Source organism: Ostrea edulis, chromosome 4 (genome assembly GCF_947568905.1).
Source record: "Ostrea edulis chromosome 4, xbOstEdul1.1, whole genome shotgun sequence".
Classification (NCBI taxonomy): Eukaryota; Metazoa; Mollusca; class Bivalvia; order Ostreida; family Ostreidae; genus Ostrea; species Ostrea edulis.
Window position 1 is genome coordinate 7,258,433 of NC_079167.1, and position 16,597 is coordinate 7,275,029.

At 34.4% G+C, this 16,597-nt stretch overlaps 2 protein-coding genes across 4 annotated transcripts in view; both read right to left on the reverse strand.

The window, feature by feature from the left end:
• Positions 1-492: 492 nt before the first annotated feature.
• LOC125672276 (cell division cycle protein 20 homolog) lies at positions 493-7,430 on the reverse strand. Its single transcript, XM_056161794.1, has 8 exons — positions 5,223-7,430; positions 5,016-5,108; positions 4,714-4,919; positions 2,119-2,216; positions 1,775-1,988; positions 1,540-1,665; positions 1,203-1,389; positions 493-766 (listed from the first exon to the last, which is right to left on the reverse strand). The coding sequence occupies exons 1-8, from the start codon at positions 5,470-5,472 to the stop codon at positions 654-656; spliced, it is 1,287 nt and encodes a 428-aa protein (XP_056017769.1). The 5' UTR covers positions 5,473-7,430; the 3' UTR covers positions 493-653.
• Positions 7,431-14,179: 6,749 nt separating this feature from the next.
• Positions 14,180-16,597, reverse strand: part of LOC125671335 (40S ribosomal protein S21-like) — a 3,282-nt gene continuing 864 nt past the window's right edge. For all 3 annotated transcript variants that reach the window (XM_048906971.2, XM_056161796.1, XM_056161795.1), the window contains exons 3-6: positions 15,438-15,501; positions 14,640-14,711; positions 14,377-14,432; positions 14,180-14,246 (exon numbers count right to left, since the gene is read on the reverse strand). In XM_048906971.2, the coding sequence (XP_048762928.1) occupies positions 14,237-14,246; positions 14,377-14,432; positions 14,640-14,711; positions 15,438-15,501 (202 nt within the window). In that variant the 3' untranslated portion in view covers positions 14,180-14,236. The remainder of the gene's footprint in view (positions 14,247-14,376; positions 14,433-14,639; positions 14,712-15,437; positions 15,502-16,597) is intronic.

A 16,597-nucleotide genomic window follows, 5' to 3' on the forward strand; every position in this document is an offset into this window, starting at 1 on the left:
TCACAAGGAATGCAAATGTGAAAATGAAAGCCATATCACTAACCATTCAAAAGTTATGGCATAGTTTAATGTTTTCCAAAAAAAAAGAAGGTAAAACAGGAGGTAAAGGAATTTGTTACATAAAGGTCTTGTCAAAAGGAATACACATATGAAATATGAAAGCCGTATTACTAACTATTCAAACGTTATTGCCAATATTAAAGGGTTTTTTTCAAAAATAGATTAAACTTTAAGGTGAAGGTCACATGGTCAAATCACTTTGGTACCAAAAGAAAGGAATACACAAGTGAAATATGAAATCCCAATCCCCATTCATTTAAAGGTTATGGGGTAGGTTAATTTTTTTCGGACAAACAGAAAAACATATAAACATACTAACTGACAAACAGACAGACCAGGAACTATATATGACTCTGAATCTCCGATTACGGGGGCATAAAAACTCACAAGTTGTGCCACCAACTCTGGTGAGTTAAGATAACTAAGAACATGTACAATAATTATTTCTTTAATTTACAATATTCAACAAACATAAATTTAACACATATAAATACAATTGAAATTATAACTTCTAACTAATGGATTTACAGGTAGTGTATATATAGTTCTTCTGGACAATAGGAAGAAAACTTGAAGCAAGACTTTGGTCAATGTCATCGGATCATCTGGTTCAAATCGAGTGATGACGATGATAGTTTCCGGTGGTGTTCGCGATTTCCCGGAAAACATTCCCAGATACACATAATTTCATCTACTCCGGCGGAAGCTGAAAACAATTTCACAATGCCTCGTAATTGTTATTGCTGGGCAATAAAATTCACTTTTACGATAAAATAATCCCTAACGAAGAAAACTAGGAGAAAAAAATATTACTCGACACAATGAAGGAAAACAGGAAACGCATATTATCTTTCAATAAACTACTATTATGCATACTAGTAACTATTTTCTATGGAAACATACTAACGTCATTACATCATGTGCTTTGTGAGTTGTACTAATTCCATGTTGTCAAACAAGAATGAATCGCATCAGCACTACCACTTTAGAACATGTACAAGGCATCTTGACTTTTTATTTTTTTTTTTTACCTGAAATCCACAATGGATAGGCACAATGGGCCTAAGAAGGTACTACACGACATATGTGAATCATACGTGTGTAGCACCTGAGCATGGTTGAATTACGATAAATATGATTACCAATTGTGGTGCCATCAGGACTGAGTGCCATGTGAAGAGGCCGTGCTAGATGCTGTTGCAGTCTTGCCAGGGGTTCAAACTGAAACCTTGACATCTTCCACAAAACAATGTCATTATTCTCTGGGGTTACTGATCCATGGGTGGAAGCAAGTTCTTGGTACTCTACTGACCATAGTAACCCACATATCTAAATCACGCCAAGGTATAGGGAAATAGCTTTTATTGAACACAGAAACAAATATGCACATATATAGTGTATACATACATGTACACCATAACAGAGCATGCATATCACTAAACGTATCATTGTTTATACATTATCATTTTTTAAACACACCTGAGACTTGGTTGAGGTTTCGCTAATCAATTCTCCTGTATGAATCTGCCACAGTTTAATATAACCGTCTTGTGCTCCGCCCCCGGTTGCTATAACGCTGGATCGCCATGGACACCATGCCAGCGCCTACATGTATTTCTTATAAAAATAACATTGTCTAATATACATTTAGTGACTAATGATAACTCAGTAAATTGTGTACTGCGATTACTACGCAAAAAATGAAGAAACGAACCTTAGCACATGCGCTATGGGCTTTGATCGTTCTGAAACACTTATGCGTTCGTAAATCCCATAACCTGACAATTCCGCTGTTACTACCCGTCACCATGTCATGGGAATTATCAGACAGCGCCATTCCACAGACATTTTGTCCATGTCCAACCAGTCGACCAGCCATGGTGGGACATCTGACGTCGTATTGGAAAACCCCTCCTTTGCGATCTCCACTGAAAGAATAATGAATTACATCATAGAAATTAAATCATTTTATTGGTAGTGAAATTTTTTGATGTCATGAACTATACTTATATGCTAGAGAGACTGGTGTTTCTCTGCTATTTGCATAATTATACTTGCGTGTATATTTCGTTGTTCCTCCACTTCACTACGCTAACCGTGGTCTTTCCATCTCCATTTACACTCCGAACAGTTTTCTCCGTTTCTGGATCGAAAACCTACCAATGAAATTGCATTATGTCTTACTAACTTACTTACAGATGGGTTCGAGCACCGGGTTTTTGAGATCCAACGTTTTTGCTAAATAGCTACGGGTTATTTTCAGTGTAAAATCTTATGTTACCCGGCTGTTTTAACGATCTTGATATTTCGTGTACTGAGACAACTAGCTAGTATATTATCGTTAACAAAGAGGTCCACAGACCTTATCCGGGTCATTTGAGTGAGCTAAAAGAAGATGGGTGACTTTATCGAGCCGAGAACCCACAGAGGGACAAATATCAAAGTTAAAATTGAAACTCTCCAGAAAAAGAAAAATTTGCATTCTAGTTAAAACAATCAATCCATAGTTTCCAAAAATGCTTTTTCGATATGCCCATTTTAAAGGAACATTGAAAAAATCCTACTTAAAATCACCTACACACGAAAAACCAGTGGCGTAGCCTGAGTTAATTAATGTGTAGCCTATTGTATGGCGAGGGGTCTGGGGGCCGCTCAAGGCCCCCAGCGGGTCCAGGGCAGGACCCTGGTAGGGGGTCCGGGGGAGACTAATTTACCGCAGATACTGCAGACACTTATTTTTCACCTATGTTTGTAGCATTTAATAGTTTTTTGGGTTTTTTTATGTGTACGCCCGGGCGTTTTGACGTAAACGTAGCTACGCGCCTGAAAACGCACAAAACAGTACATTTGACTTTTCCAAGCAGATTTTCATATGGAGTGGGTCAAGTCTCCATTGTGAACTAAGTTAAATATGTTAGTACATGTACATGTTCAGGTGTAATATGTTTTGTAAATCCCCCACTGCATTGCATGAGCAAGCCATGTGAAAGTACAGGAACTGACTTTTGAAGCGGTGATTGTATTCATACGCAAGAAAAGACTGATCACGTGACCAACTTCATGTTACACGAAATTGAATGTCAATTTCATTAGTACTGTCATATTAGGAAGTGCATTGGCAAATGTAAATATATAAGCGTACAAATGGGTATTTAAGCGTGTACCGTAAAGTGGTATAATACAATGCACAACATCGAGATATGTACATGTATTGATGCAAATATTCAGCAAAATAACCTCAGAGAAATAATTTTTTTTATACACAATCAATAATCGCCATTATCAGTAAAAACTATCTCTATAAAGGGCATGGAGCATGGTCAAAAATGTATAATATGACTGGTATCTAACCTTTAAATGTATAATGTGACTGGTATCTAACGTTTAAATGTATAATATGACTGGTATCTAACCTTTAAATGTATGATATGACTGGTATCTAACCTTTAAATGTATGATATGACTGGTATCTAACCTTTAAATGTATGATATGACTGGTATCTAACCTTTAAATGTATGATATGACTGGTATCTAACCTTTAAATGTATGATATGACTGGTATCTAACCTTTAAATGTATAATATGACTGGTATCTAACCTTTAAATGTATAATATGACTGGTATCTAACCTTTAAATGTATAATATGACTGGTATCTAACCTTTAAATGTATAATATGACTGGTATCTAACCTTTAAATGTATAATATGAATGGTATCTAACCTTTAAATGTATAATATGAATGGTATCTAAACTTTAAATGTGTGATATGACTGGTATCTAACCTTTAAATGTATAATATGACTGGTATCTAACCTTTAAATGTATAATATGACTGGTATCTAACCTTTAAATGTATAATATGACTGGTATCTAACCTTTAAATGTATAATATGACTGGTATCTAACCTTTAAATGTATAATATGACTGGTATCTAACCTTTAAATGTATAATATGACTGGTATCTAAACTTTAAATGTGTGATATGACTGGTATCTAACCTTTAAATGTATAATATGACTGGTATCTAACCTTTAAATGTATAATATGACTGGTATCTAACCTTTAAATGTATGATATGACTGGTATCTAACCTTTAAATGCATGATATGACTGGTATCTAACCTTTAAATGCATGATATGACTGGTATCTAACCTTTAAATGTATGATATGACTGGTATCTAACCTTTAAATGTATGATATGACTGGTATCTAACCTTTAAATGTATGATATGACTGGTATCTAACCTTTAAATGTATAATATGACTGGTATCTAACCTTTAAATGTATAATATGACTGGTATCTAACCTTTAAATGTATAATATGACTGGTATCTAACCTTTAAATGTATAATATGACTGGTATCTAACCTTTAAATGTGTGATATGACTGGTATCTAACCTTTAAATGTATAATATGACTGGTATCTAACCTTTAAATGTATAATATGACTGGTATCTAACCTTTAAATGTATAATATGACTGGTATCTAACCTTTAAATGTATAATATGACTGGTATCTAACCTTTAAATGTATAATATGACTGGTATCTAACCTTTAAATGTATAATATGACTGGTATCTAACCTTTAAATGTATAATATGACTGGTATCTAACCTTTAAATGTATAATATGACTGGTATCTAACCTTTAAATGCCCTTGGCTGTCTCCTGTTGCCACCAAATGGCCCTCGTTATCCCAACAGACAGCAGATACAAAATAAGAGCTGGCCTCCTCGTCTTTTACAGCATCTACTTTCTGGCAAAGTTTTGATTCGACATCCCAGATATATGCAGTCTTCTCCAAAGCAACCAAGATCCTGTTTGATTGTCCCCAGTCAAGTACATTGGTGTCTGGAGTTACAAAAATGCATTTTCACAGCAGGCCCAACAGAATGCGGTTTCACAAAAAAGCTCGAAAAGATAGAATAAAATGAAAGTGTAACTTACAGAAATCATTTCGGATTTTAGGCATATCAAGGATATTTTTAGGCGACGTAATCACTCGTCTTCTTGGCCTTTGTGAACAAAGTTTGAGATCATCTACAGGAACAGAACATAATGTACATATAATACACGTAGGTCAATTAATGTAATTTCAGGTTTTAACATGCAGAATTATAGATGATATCGTTCTGAAATGCAAGAATATCTTACTTTGAGTCTCTGGACTTTGACAGCGCGTTATCGGTAACACTCGTTTTTGTCCCGGGGTATCGAGAATTCCATCAAGAACATCACTATAGAGTCGTTGTCGATCATTGCTCCATGGCGACGGGTGCTTCTTCGTTTCACTGGGTGGACTCATCACCCGGGCGTGGGCGACATTGACATCAAGGTTGGGCCGATAGGGAATAAAACGGTCGAGTGTGTTTATCTTCGGAGAACACAACTCAGTGGCAGCCATTTCATCGTTTTTATGTGGACCTGTACAACATCAGTCATGCGTGGAGACTTTTGTATAACATATCGATATGTATTACCTACCCTTCAATGTAACGAGTTTAACTGATCTCACATCCGGTACATTCGTCCAATCTAAGGATCACTCCCAAAAGGGATAATTTCATATTAAATATTAAACTGTAAATATCAACTTTGTAATACCTGTACAGTAACACCCACACCTCCAAAAAACTGAGAAGTATATACATACTATATAACACTATAGCTCTACCGGAGGTCCTCTTTGAATGCATCGATAATTGAATTTTGAAACAGTCCCTTGCAATAGAATTCATATACTGGTGATCTCGAAATTTGCAAATGAAGACCCTCTGAATTATGACTTTGTTTGAGCTTGCCCAAATTTTTATACATAAAAGTACACTCTGACTGAAACTTTGTGGCGTTGAGTATGTATTGGTATATATGTATTTAGCATCAAAATTGCGAGTATTTGGTAAAAGCTCTATCCAAACACTATGGAGCGCCAAATTAACATAAACTCAAATAATTGAAGATATCTTCAATTAATTGAAGATATTGATGATATCTTCAATTAATTGAAGATATTGATGATATCTTCAATTATTTGAAGATATCATTAATTCATTTGATGCGCGCAACAATTTAATTAAAGATCTCTTCAAATAATTAATGATATCTTCAATTCTGAATTATTGCGCGCATTAATTGAATTGATGATAGCATTAATTCTTCAGCTGAATTGATGCGCGCTTTAATTGAATTAATGATCTCGCGCATTAATTCATTTGATGAGAGCAATAATTGATTTAATGCGCACATTAATTCAATTATTGCTCTCTTCAATTGAATTAATGATATCTTTAATTCATCTGAAGAGAGCAATAATTCTTTTAGAGAGAGCAACTATATAATTAAAGATATCTTCAATTCAACATATCCACAATTGAATTAATGATCTCTTTAATTGAATTGTTGCTCTCTTTAAAAGAATTGATGCGCGCATTAATTCCTTATACAATAGCATTGTAAATAATTAAAGATATCTTCAATTGAATTAAAGAGATCATCAAATTATTTATATCGAGCTCTAAATTAATTATTGCGCGCAATATTTCTACTAAATTGATGCTCTCATCAATTGAATTGAAGAGAGCAATAATTGAATTAATGCGTGCATCAAATCTATTATTGCTCTCATTAATTCAATTGATGAGAGCATCAATTGAATTGAAGAGAGCAATAATTGAATTAATGCGCGCATTAAATCAATTATTGCTCTCATTAATTCAATTGATGCGCGCATTAATTCAATTGATGAGAGCAGTAATTGAATTGCAGCGCGCATTAATTCATTTGATGAGAGCAATAATTGATTTAATGCGCGCATTAATTCAATTAAAGAGAGCAATAATTGATGAATTGATGATATCTTCAAATAATTGAAGATATCTTCAATTATTTGAGTTTATGTTAACATTAGGAAATTTCGTCAAACGAAACGTAACCTCCAGTTAACACTGCGTTTTACACTATTCTCTTTAGAGAAGTAGTCAAGCATGTCTGTCCACTTTTCTAAAGAGAATACGTTTTATGCATGACCCAAATACATGTAATCTCTAAATGTCCTAGATTGTTCCCCCAAAAGGAGCAAAATTAATCAGCCCATATATCAGCTTCACTGAATTCGGAGAAGAAAAAAACAAAACAAAAACAACCCTAGATAAAAAGGTAAATACTACGAAAGCCGGATAGGCTCATTTTTGAAAAGTGAAAAAAAAATCTAACTCGTTATAACGAGTTCGCATCTCGTTATAACGAGTTGGTTATCTCGTTATAACGAGTTAGTATCTCGTTATAACGAGTTAGTTATCTTGTTATAACGACTTAATTATCTCGTTATAACGAGTTAGTATCTCGTTATAACGAGTTAATCATCTCGTTATACCGAGATAATTAACTCATTATAAAGAATTGATTATCTCGTTATAATGAATTAGCTATCTCGTTATAACGAGTTAGTATCTCGTTATAACGAGATAATTATCTCGTTATAAAGAGTTCGTACCTCGTTATAACGAGTTGGTTATCTCATTATAACGAGTTAGTATCTCGTTATTACGAGTTAGTTATCTTGTTATAACGACTTAATTATCTCGTTATAACGAGTTAGTATCTCGTTATAACGAGTTAATCATCTCGTTATACCGAGATAATTAACTCATTATAACGAATTCATTATATCGTTATAATGAATTAGCTATCTCGTTATAACGAGTTAGTATCTCGTTATAACGAGATAATTATCTCGTTATAAAGAGTTCGTACCTCGTTATAACGAGTTGGTTATCTCGTTATAACGAGTTAGTATCTCGTTATTACGAGTTAGTTATCTTGTTATAACGACTTAAATATCTCGTTATAACGAGTTAGTATCTCGTTATAACGAGTTAATCATCTCGTTATACCGAGATAATTAACTCATTATAACGAATTGATTATCTCGTTATAATGAATTAGCTATCTCGTTATAACGAGTTAGTATCTTGTTATAATGAGTTAATTATCTCGTTATAACGAGTTAGTACCTATGGAAATGTTATGGGCCTGTTCTTTCCAAAATTTAATTATAACGATTATGAAGATATCTTCAATTATTTGAAGATATCATCAATTCATCAATTATTGCTCTCTTAACGAGGAAATATGTACACACATATCTCACTGGCGTTATTCCAGTAATGCAGGGGTGGGGATCTCAAGTCCCCTTTAATGTGTAGGTAAGCGTATCGTTTCGTCCACCCCCTACTCATTTTGGTCTAAACAGTAAGTAAGGGATGTTAAATATGAAACAGTTCTTTGCATGTTAAAAAACTCCCTAGCAAGCAAATTAACACGAGTTCTTCCCGAGCTCTTCTCCATCCCGCGAGTACCGCCCTGTGAATGCTCGTATTGAACATTATGAATGACTAGTGACATTCACACTTCAAAGAATTTGTCCTGTTACAGTGTCTATCTTGCCCCGCTTTATCTACCCGATGATGGGTTGGTGATTTCTTGTAACATACTCAATTGAAGACGGAGAAACTGGGTACTAACTATTCGCGGACGATTGGAAAACATTGGATTGAAATTCCAATATTAATGTGTTGTTTCTAAATTGATTTAAATTCCACTTCGTTTCATTCTCATTTCGTACATAAATGAATACTTTTACAAACGTATTTTTATTAGGAATATGAAAGGAACAATGCAAAGGAGAATATGTTTATGTACAAGTGGATTGAAAATCAACTTCGCAAATTTCTTCTGTTTTTATTATAACAGATAGTTAAATGAATAAAAATACTTTGTTTTGCTCATCACTATCTGACAATTTGTATATTGAAAATTTGAATTTTTGTAATACTTCTTTTTTTTTTTGTCAAACGCTTGTTTACAGGCAAATACAATAGGCGGATACTAACTCATCGCTGACTCCTATTTCTAAGTATTTTACATAAAATTCGATATTGTTTCAGAAACACCTCAAATGTCAGATATACGCAAAATATCAAATATGATATTAGTTTTCTTTTTTTAATGGGCAGATTATTTTGTTCTTCTTCGGCACGTGTTGCTGTGTGTAAAACTTGCAATAACGCGTGCATTGAAAGAAATTTCAGAAAGCGATACTTTTACCGTAACACCAGATATCTCAACGTTACTTGACAATTCTGTATGCGCAGTGTTATATATATTTTTGCATGGAAATGTCTATACATATAAATATATTTACGTAAAAACTAGGCTTATTTTCATTGCGTTTATTTATTTATACTCTTTTCCAACACCTTCCTTACCAGCAAAACTCGCGTGCTACCTGTGGTTTTAATCGGAAAAGTGGGCGTGTCATTACCAGCTCTCCAAGCGTTTCATACGATAGAAAATTTTTTACCACTTCAATGCGTTTGATTGTAGGATAATTTCAATTTTTAGAAAAAATTTCAGTTTAATGAGAAATATTTATATTGCATTCTTAAATTTACATATGATTAAAGATTGATTGATTGAATATTGTTTTACGTCCCTTTCGAGAATATTTCACTCATATGGAGACGTCACCACTGCGGCTGAAGGGCTGCAAAATTTAGGCCTATGCTCGGCGCTTATGACCATTGAGCAGGGAAGGATCTTTATCGTGCCACACCTGCTGCGACACGGGACCTCGGTTTTTGCGGTCTCACCCGAAGGACCGCCCCATTTAGTCGCCTCTTACGACAAGCAAGGGGGTACTGAGGATCTATTCTAACCCGGATCCCCACGGGAATGATTAAAGAGGTCGTCTATTGTATTTATCCTTGGTTACTATCCCACTGTTCCCCAAACTCTGAAAAATATGTTATATTTCTGTATAATTCAAAACTTATGACCAGGCAAAACAATAAAGGGCACTGTAATATATAGCAATTCACTTACTAGCAGATTTTTCATATAATCTATAACACCCCCCCCCCCTAAAAAATAACAAATTAAAAATATATATAGGGCTCAGCAGATTTTTCATATAATCTATAACACCCCCCCCCTAAAAAATAACAAATTAAAAATATATATAGGGCTCACGGCGGATGTGACCCGTCAACAGGGGATGTTTATACCTCCAAGGAACCTGATTCCACCTGTGGTATGTTCTTTAAAGGATTTATGAGATTGATCACTGTTCGTTATCTTCACTTGTTCATTAAAATATGCTAGAGTCCCTCATTGATAATATCTACGTAGTCTTCCCACATGCAGTTTGTTGGAATTTCCATGGGCACGAACTGTGCTTCATTATTAGCCAACCTGTTTTTGTATTCTAATTAGGCACAATTTATGAGAAAAAAAAACAAAAAACAACTCCTACTGTGGTCTTCAACTCGACATTTAGATACAATGTATATAGATTATCTATTAACAATACCGATTTTCATTCATATATTGCTTAGATATATCACAGTGAACTCGAAATAAAAGAGGTTTTTTTTTAATACAAGTATCTGCTTCGTATTTGGATATCTTATTGAACATCCCTTCTACCGACAAAATTATAACTCAACATTATGACAAACAGAATGGCTTTGGCTTATATCCAGTCAACATCTCACATACCATTATCACCGGCATGATCAATATTTATATCAAGGGAGGCTACTGAGAGGGTTTCAACAGTCAGCATTTCGCAAATTAAATGGTTGTTATATTTATTAGGTAGAATGCTGTCTTGCGTGTTTCATACCAATTATTAGGCCGTACTTTACATACAGTGATACTGATTTTGAATAGAGATTACTCCATTTACCTGACAAGATATATATGGAGCGCCAATCAACATAAACTTAAACAAGAGGCCCATGGGCCACATCGCTCACCTGAGTCACCTTGGTCCATATCAGAAGACTTCCTATATATATTTGCATGTAAAACCGTAGTCCTTATTATGACCCCAACCTACCCCTGGAGGCCATAGTTTTTGCAAACTTGAATCTACACTATGTCATAAAGCTTTCATGTAAATGTGATCTTCTTTGGCCCAATGGTTCACGAGAAGAAGATATTTGAAGATTTTTCCTATATATTTGTATGTAAAACTTTGATCCCCCCCCTTGTGGCCCCATCCTACCCCCAGGGGCCATGATTTGAACAAACTTGAATCTGCACTATATCAGAAAGCTTTCATGTAAATATCAGCTTTTCTGGCTCAGTGGTTCTTGAGAAGAAGATTTTTTTAAAAACAATTCCTATATATTTGTATGTAAAACTTTGATCCCCTATTGTGGCCCCATCCTACAACAGGGGGCCATGATTTGAACAAACTTAACTCTGCTCTATGTTAGGAAGATGTTCATGTGAATATCAGCTTTTCTGGCTCAGTGGTTCTTGAGAAGAAGATTCTTAAAGAATGTCCCTATATATTTGTATGTAAAACTTTGATCCCCCCTTGTAGCCCCATCCAACCCCCAGGGGCCATGATTTGAACAAACTTGAATCTGCACTATGTCAGAAAGCTTTCATGTAAATATCAGCTTTTCTGGCTTAGTGGTTCTTGAGAAGAAGATTTTTAAAGATTTTTCCTATATATTTGTATGTAAAACTTTGATCCCCTATTGTGGCCCCAGGTGAGCTAAAGATTGAAGAAATCTTTATTTATTTGAAGATATCATCAATTCAACTAATGCTCTCATCAATTGAATTAATGTGTGCATCAATTCAGTTATTGCTCTCCTCTATTCATTTTATGAGTATCAATGTGGTGGATATATTGCTTGCAAAAATGAAATTCAGAGCTCGGTATAAAGGATTTGATGATCTCTTTAATTCAATTGAAGATACCTTTAACTATCTACAATGTGTTTGTATAAGGAATTAATGCACGCATCAATTCTTTTAAAAAGAGCAACAATTCGATTAAAGAGATAATTAATTCAATTGTGGATATTACTCTCTTCAAATTAATTAATGATATCATTAATTTAATTGAAGAGAGCAATGATTTAATTACTGTGCGCATCAACCGAATTAATAATATCATTAATTCAATTGAAGAGAGCAATAAGTCAATTATTGCAAACGTTTATTGAATTGATGCGAGCCCCATTAATTAGAGCAACAATTGAATAACAGAGCACATCAGTTCAGCAGAATAATCAACGCTATCATCAATTCAATCAATGCGCGCAATGAAGATATCATTAATTATTTTAAGAGATCATTATTTGAATTGTTGTGCGCATCAAATGAATTGGTGATATTTTCAAATAATTAAAGATAACTTCAATTATTTGAGTTTATGTTAATTTGGCGCTCCATAGATATAGGGCTCACGGCAGGTGTGACCCGTCAACAGGGAATGTTTACTCCTCCTACGAACCTGATCATACCCCAGGTTTGTCAAGGGGTAAGTGTTTCCCCTTCTCTTAATTTCTGTATAGGATTTATGAGACTGGTCACTGTTCGTTATCTTCACTTTTTCAGTAGTTTGTGAAAATTAAATGGGAATCGCGTTGTATCAGTATCAAGCAAGATCCCGGGCAAAATATTAAGAGGAAGAATACATGAGAATTGATGAGCAGCAGACCGAAGGGCAAGCAGGATTCTGCGGAGGCAGAAAAACAGCAGAACAGTTATTCATCCTAAGAAACATTTTAAATTGGAATTCATTTCAAGGCATATTTTTGTAGACTTTGAAAAAAGTTCAATTCCGTGTACGAGAGCCTATGGAAACTAATAAAAAGGTCGGGAATTCCAAACATGTAGGAAACTCCAATATAACAACACAAACTGCACTGTTCTAGACAATGGAGTAAAACAAGGCTGTGCAATGTTTGGTTTTCTATTCTAACTCATCATCGGCTGAATAATGCGGACAAGTGAAGAATTGACGAGATGGAAATTTACATCTTTATCGATATATTAGACTTTGGGGATTACTTACATCCAAATTTAAAAACATTCAAAAGAAGTCCGACAGACTTAAAATCAACTGCTGAAAGTTCAGGTGACCTAAAAAAGGATAGGTCAAGTAAGATGCCATTATCATATTAAAAGGTACATGCATTTTATGTTCTTTGGTACAAGTTCTATGATCGTCTTGGATAAGAAGGAAATGTTCAGCTTGTAAGCATTGGGAACCCTATCTTCCACGTGTTGCAGCTAATTAACTAGTTAGAACTCATCACTATTTTTTTCACATTTTTAACTCATCTTTGCTAGCCGGGGGTTACCCATACACTACTTTGAGGTGAAAAAAAGGTATCAGAAATTCTTGGCTAATAAAGATGGTTTTAAAGTATGCAAAGCCAGATTTGATGCAGAAACGCATCCTACTATGTTGAAACAAGAGGCCCATGGACAACAATGCTCACCTAAATCACAATGTTCATGATTATAAACACCTACTACGGAGGTATGAAGAAAGGGGAAAGTATGGAAGATGGGTCAGTAATTATTCCAACATAGGCACACTCAGATTCAGCCTTCAAAAAGTTTTAGTTTGTTTCATTTTACTTCCTTTCAAGAATTTTTCATTCATACTGAGACCTGCAGGGCTACAGCAGTGAGGGTCTTATACAAATGCCGGCAGTGACCTCAATCTTTAAAGTTTAACTTTAAAGCAACTCCCAGTTCTAAATGCCAAGTCTTTAACGAAAGAGCACTCACCATCCTTACGTCTTGGGTCAGATGTGGCCAAGGCACAAATGGGTCTCAAACCCACGACCTCCCGGTCACTAAGCAAATGGTCCAACCACCGAGCCTCCACAATCAATATGAAGAAATTTTGGGACATAAAAGAGCATAAATCCTTAAATCACTATTGTGGACTCACCTGGTTCCAAAGCCATGGGGTGAAGAAAATTTAATCTACACTATGAAGATACTTCCATATTGATTAAACCACCTGAACTTCAGTGGCCATATTGCAACTGTCTTTATATCGAGCAAAGCGAGGAATTTATAGTAATTCTAATCTGACTGTATTCTTGAGGTTCTATAAGTGCCATGGGTCCTAATTATAAATTCCAGTAAAACCAGTATGGTTGCTTACAACTTGGTGAACACAAGCTATTCATTGTTTTCTAGCATGTATCCTTCTGCTTTGAATACCAATTCTAAATAACATGTTCTACTCTCAAGAGCAATATCAATGATAATCAGGAACAATGTTGTACTTGTGTAGATGTCTTTATTGATCAAAATCAACAACACCAAGCATCACATCCTCATCAGAAGTTCCTGTAAAACAAATACAACCAATACTTAAAGAAAGATTTTACCAGTATTTGAATTCAAAATGAATTTAAAAAAAAAAATCTCAATGTCCACCTTCGAGTACAAATTTCTGCTCTCCGGCCTGTCTACTTACTGTGCAATGAGGTTGTCTCTTTTCCCTAATCTGTTCAAGGAATCATCAGATTCTCCCTAGAGAATGAATCAATGTTTATTTTAATCTTCACAAACAAAGCAGATTAGGGAACAAAGATCATGCATGTATGAATTTTTGCTATTATCCCATTTTAATGTAGGACAATTGCTGAAGAAGATGAAAGCATCACATGTACTTTACACAAAGCCAAAGTGATTATGCTGACATGCAATATTATAAAATTTTCCCACTGATATACTTACCATTCTTCTGATGTTTCCACAGATGGCATAAGTTGTGTTAGATCCAGTCATACGGCCAGTGCTGGGATCCACCTGTAGTACAACACATTAAGTGTAATGATACTAGGCCAAAATACAATTACAACCAATTCTAAAATATCCTGTCAACCCCGTATCAAGGCTGCTCACACAATAGCAAGAGACTGGTCATAATTTAAAACATTGTATCCTTTCTCATCTTCAAAAGATGTAGCCCTATCCTAACCCATGTCTGTTTTTTAATCTGATTTTTATTTTTCAGATGTCAAAACTTTCAATAATTTTACCACTAAAGGAATTTCTGACAGACAAACCCCTTTGGACTTAGTTTTTAAACGCTTGCCTAATTGAACAATATTGAATAGATACTACATGAGGATGCTTGTATTATTCACAAATTCTAGCCATTCAGTGCGTAAACATTTGGATTTTATACTATGTATAGCTAACAAAATGTTGTTGATACATGACGGGGATGGACTAGGATTGATAATCAATAAATAATCTAATGCGTTTTGAAGCACATACTAGCCTAACATTCCAAGTTCCAGAAACTTCAAAAGCTCATACACATTTTCTGTAGTGTATGCTAATTATTAAATAAAGTACATATTTTTGCTACTTTTTGTATTTAAAGTTATATTTATCAGCTAACCCCAGTTTTAGTACTCATTAAAATGTTGTTCTGTTCCATTGCTAAAGTCAAAAGGAATTCATTTTTCTTTTATTCTAAATTACAATGCAAAGAAGATGCAAAATATATAAAGAAAAATAACTTACGTCAGCAATATTTATCTGAATTGATGCATGGTCTTTTGCTGCAATAATTCTGTTGCTCGCAGAGCTGAAAATTGAAAATCAGATTCAATGTGGAATATGTTTAGCAATTTGAATAAATTCAAACAAGCAAATTCTTCAATCAACATCTAAAGCCTTTCATTGAAAGTTCCCATTAGACCACCGGAATCATGTTAATGGTTATGCAACTTTGTCACAGACAGTTTATTTTTTAACACTGTCACTGTTTGAATTTTTCCATCGATTAAAAATTTTATGTGCTTTAGGAACTTGTTCACAGTAATGGCCAACCATAGAAATTTTAACAGTAATTCCAGCAGAATGACAATGATGAGAAACTTGATATCATTTCACAAATACGAAATGAGGAAGAAAATAATGAAACATTTCTCAGATTTTTGCCTGTGTGTGATCCTGATATCAACTTTCAATTCAATCACCAAATATATTTTGAAATTTTAAGGAAAGGTTTGAGCTAAGAAGAATTTTTTATGGGAGCTTTCTTGTATAAACCTTTTCCATCTGTTTTTCAGAGATGCTCTGTTTGAAAAAAAAAAGATTATTCTAAATTACATTAATTCATGACATTGCAAGCAGTATGAATATATATATATATATATATATATATATATATATATATATATATATATACCTGAATACAATTTTATGATATTTACTCTATATAATTCTAAAATAATGCAATCAGAGATTTTGCCCTTACCCCCATGGAGATTTAGAGCAAGGGCCATATGGTTAATATGATGCAATTGCTGTTTTAACGGTCCAAAGACCAACAAACGAATTAGGTAGCCTGACTAGCCTCCTCACATTTCAGTTTTTTTTATGAATAACATTAGCATGCAATTACACAGAATTTCAATAGGGGTCAAAGTAGACATGATTAATTTGTAGAAAAATCACATCCGACTACTGAATCCTTGCTTCTCGGAACCTACATCTGCAAAATAAAGTTCCAATAGGTTGGCAAAGTAGCAACATCAGCTGGTGTTGTTGAATTCCCATTCTACAATATAACCTCCAGTCTGACTCTCTCAACATTAAACCTGGGTCCAGGGATAATATTAAGATGAATATCAGTTTATACTTAACAGGTTGGGAACACTTCCCCTATAGCGAGATAT

Coding starts and splice junctions, on each gene's coding strand:
- LOC125672276 (XM_056161794.1), bottom strand. CDS start 5,472: ATGGCTGCCACTGAGTTGTGTTCTCCGAAGATAAACACACTCGACCGT. Junction 2,217..4,713: donor ACAGCCAAGGGCATTTAAAG/GTTAGATACCAG, acceptor TTTCATTGGTAG/GTTTTCGATCCAGAAACGGA. Junction 1,666..1,774: donor CCCATAGCGCATGTGCTAAG/GTTCGTTTCTTC, acceptor AAATACATGTAG/GCGCTGGCATGGTGTCCATG.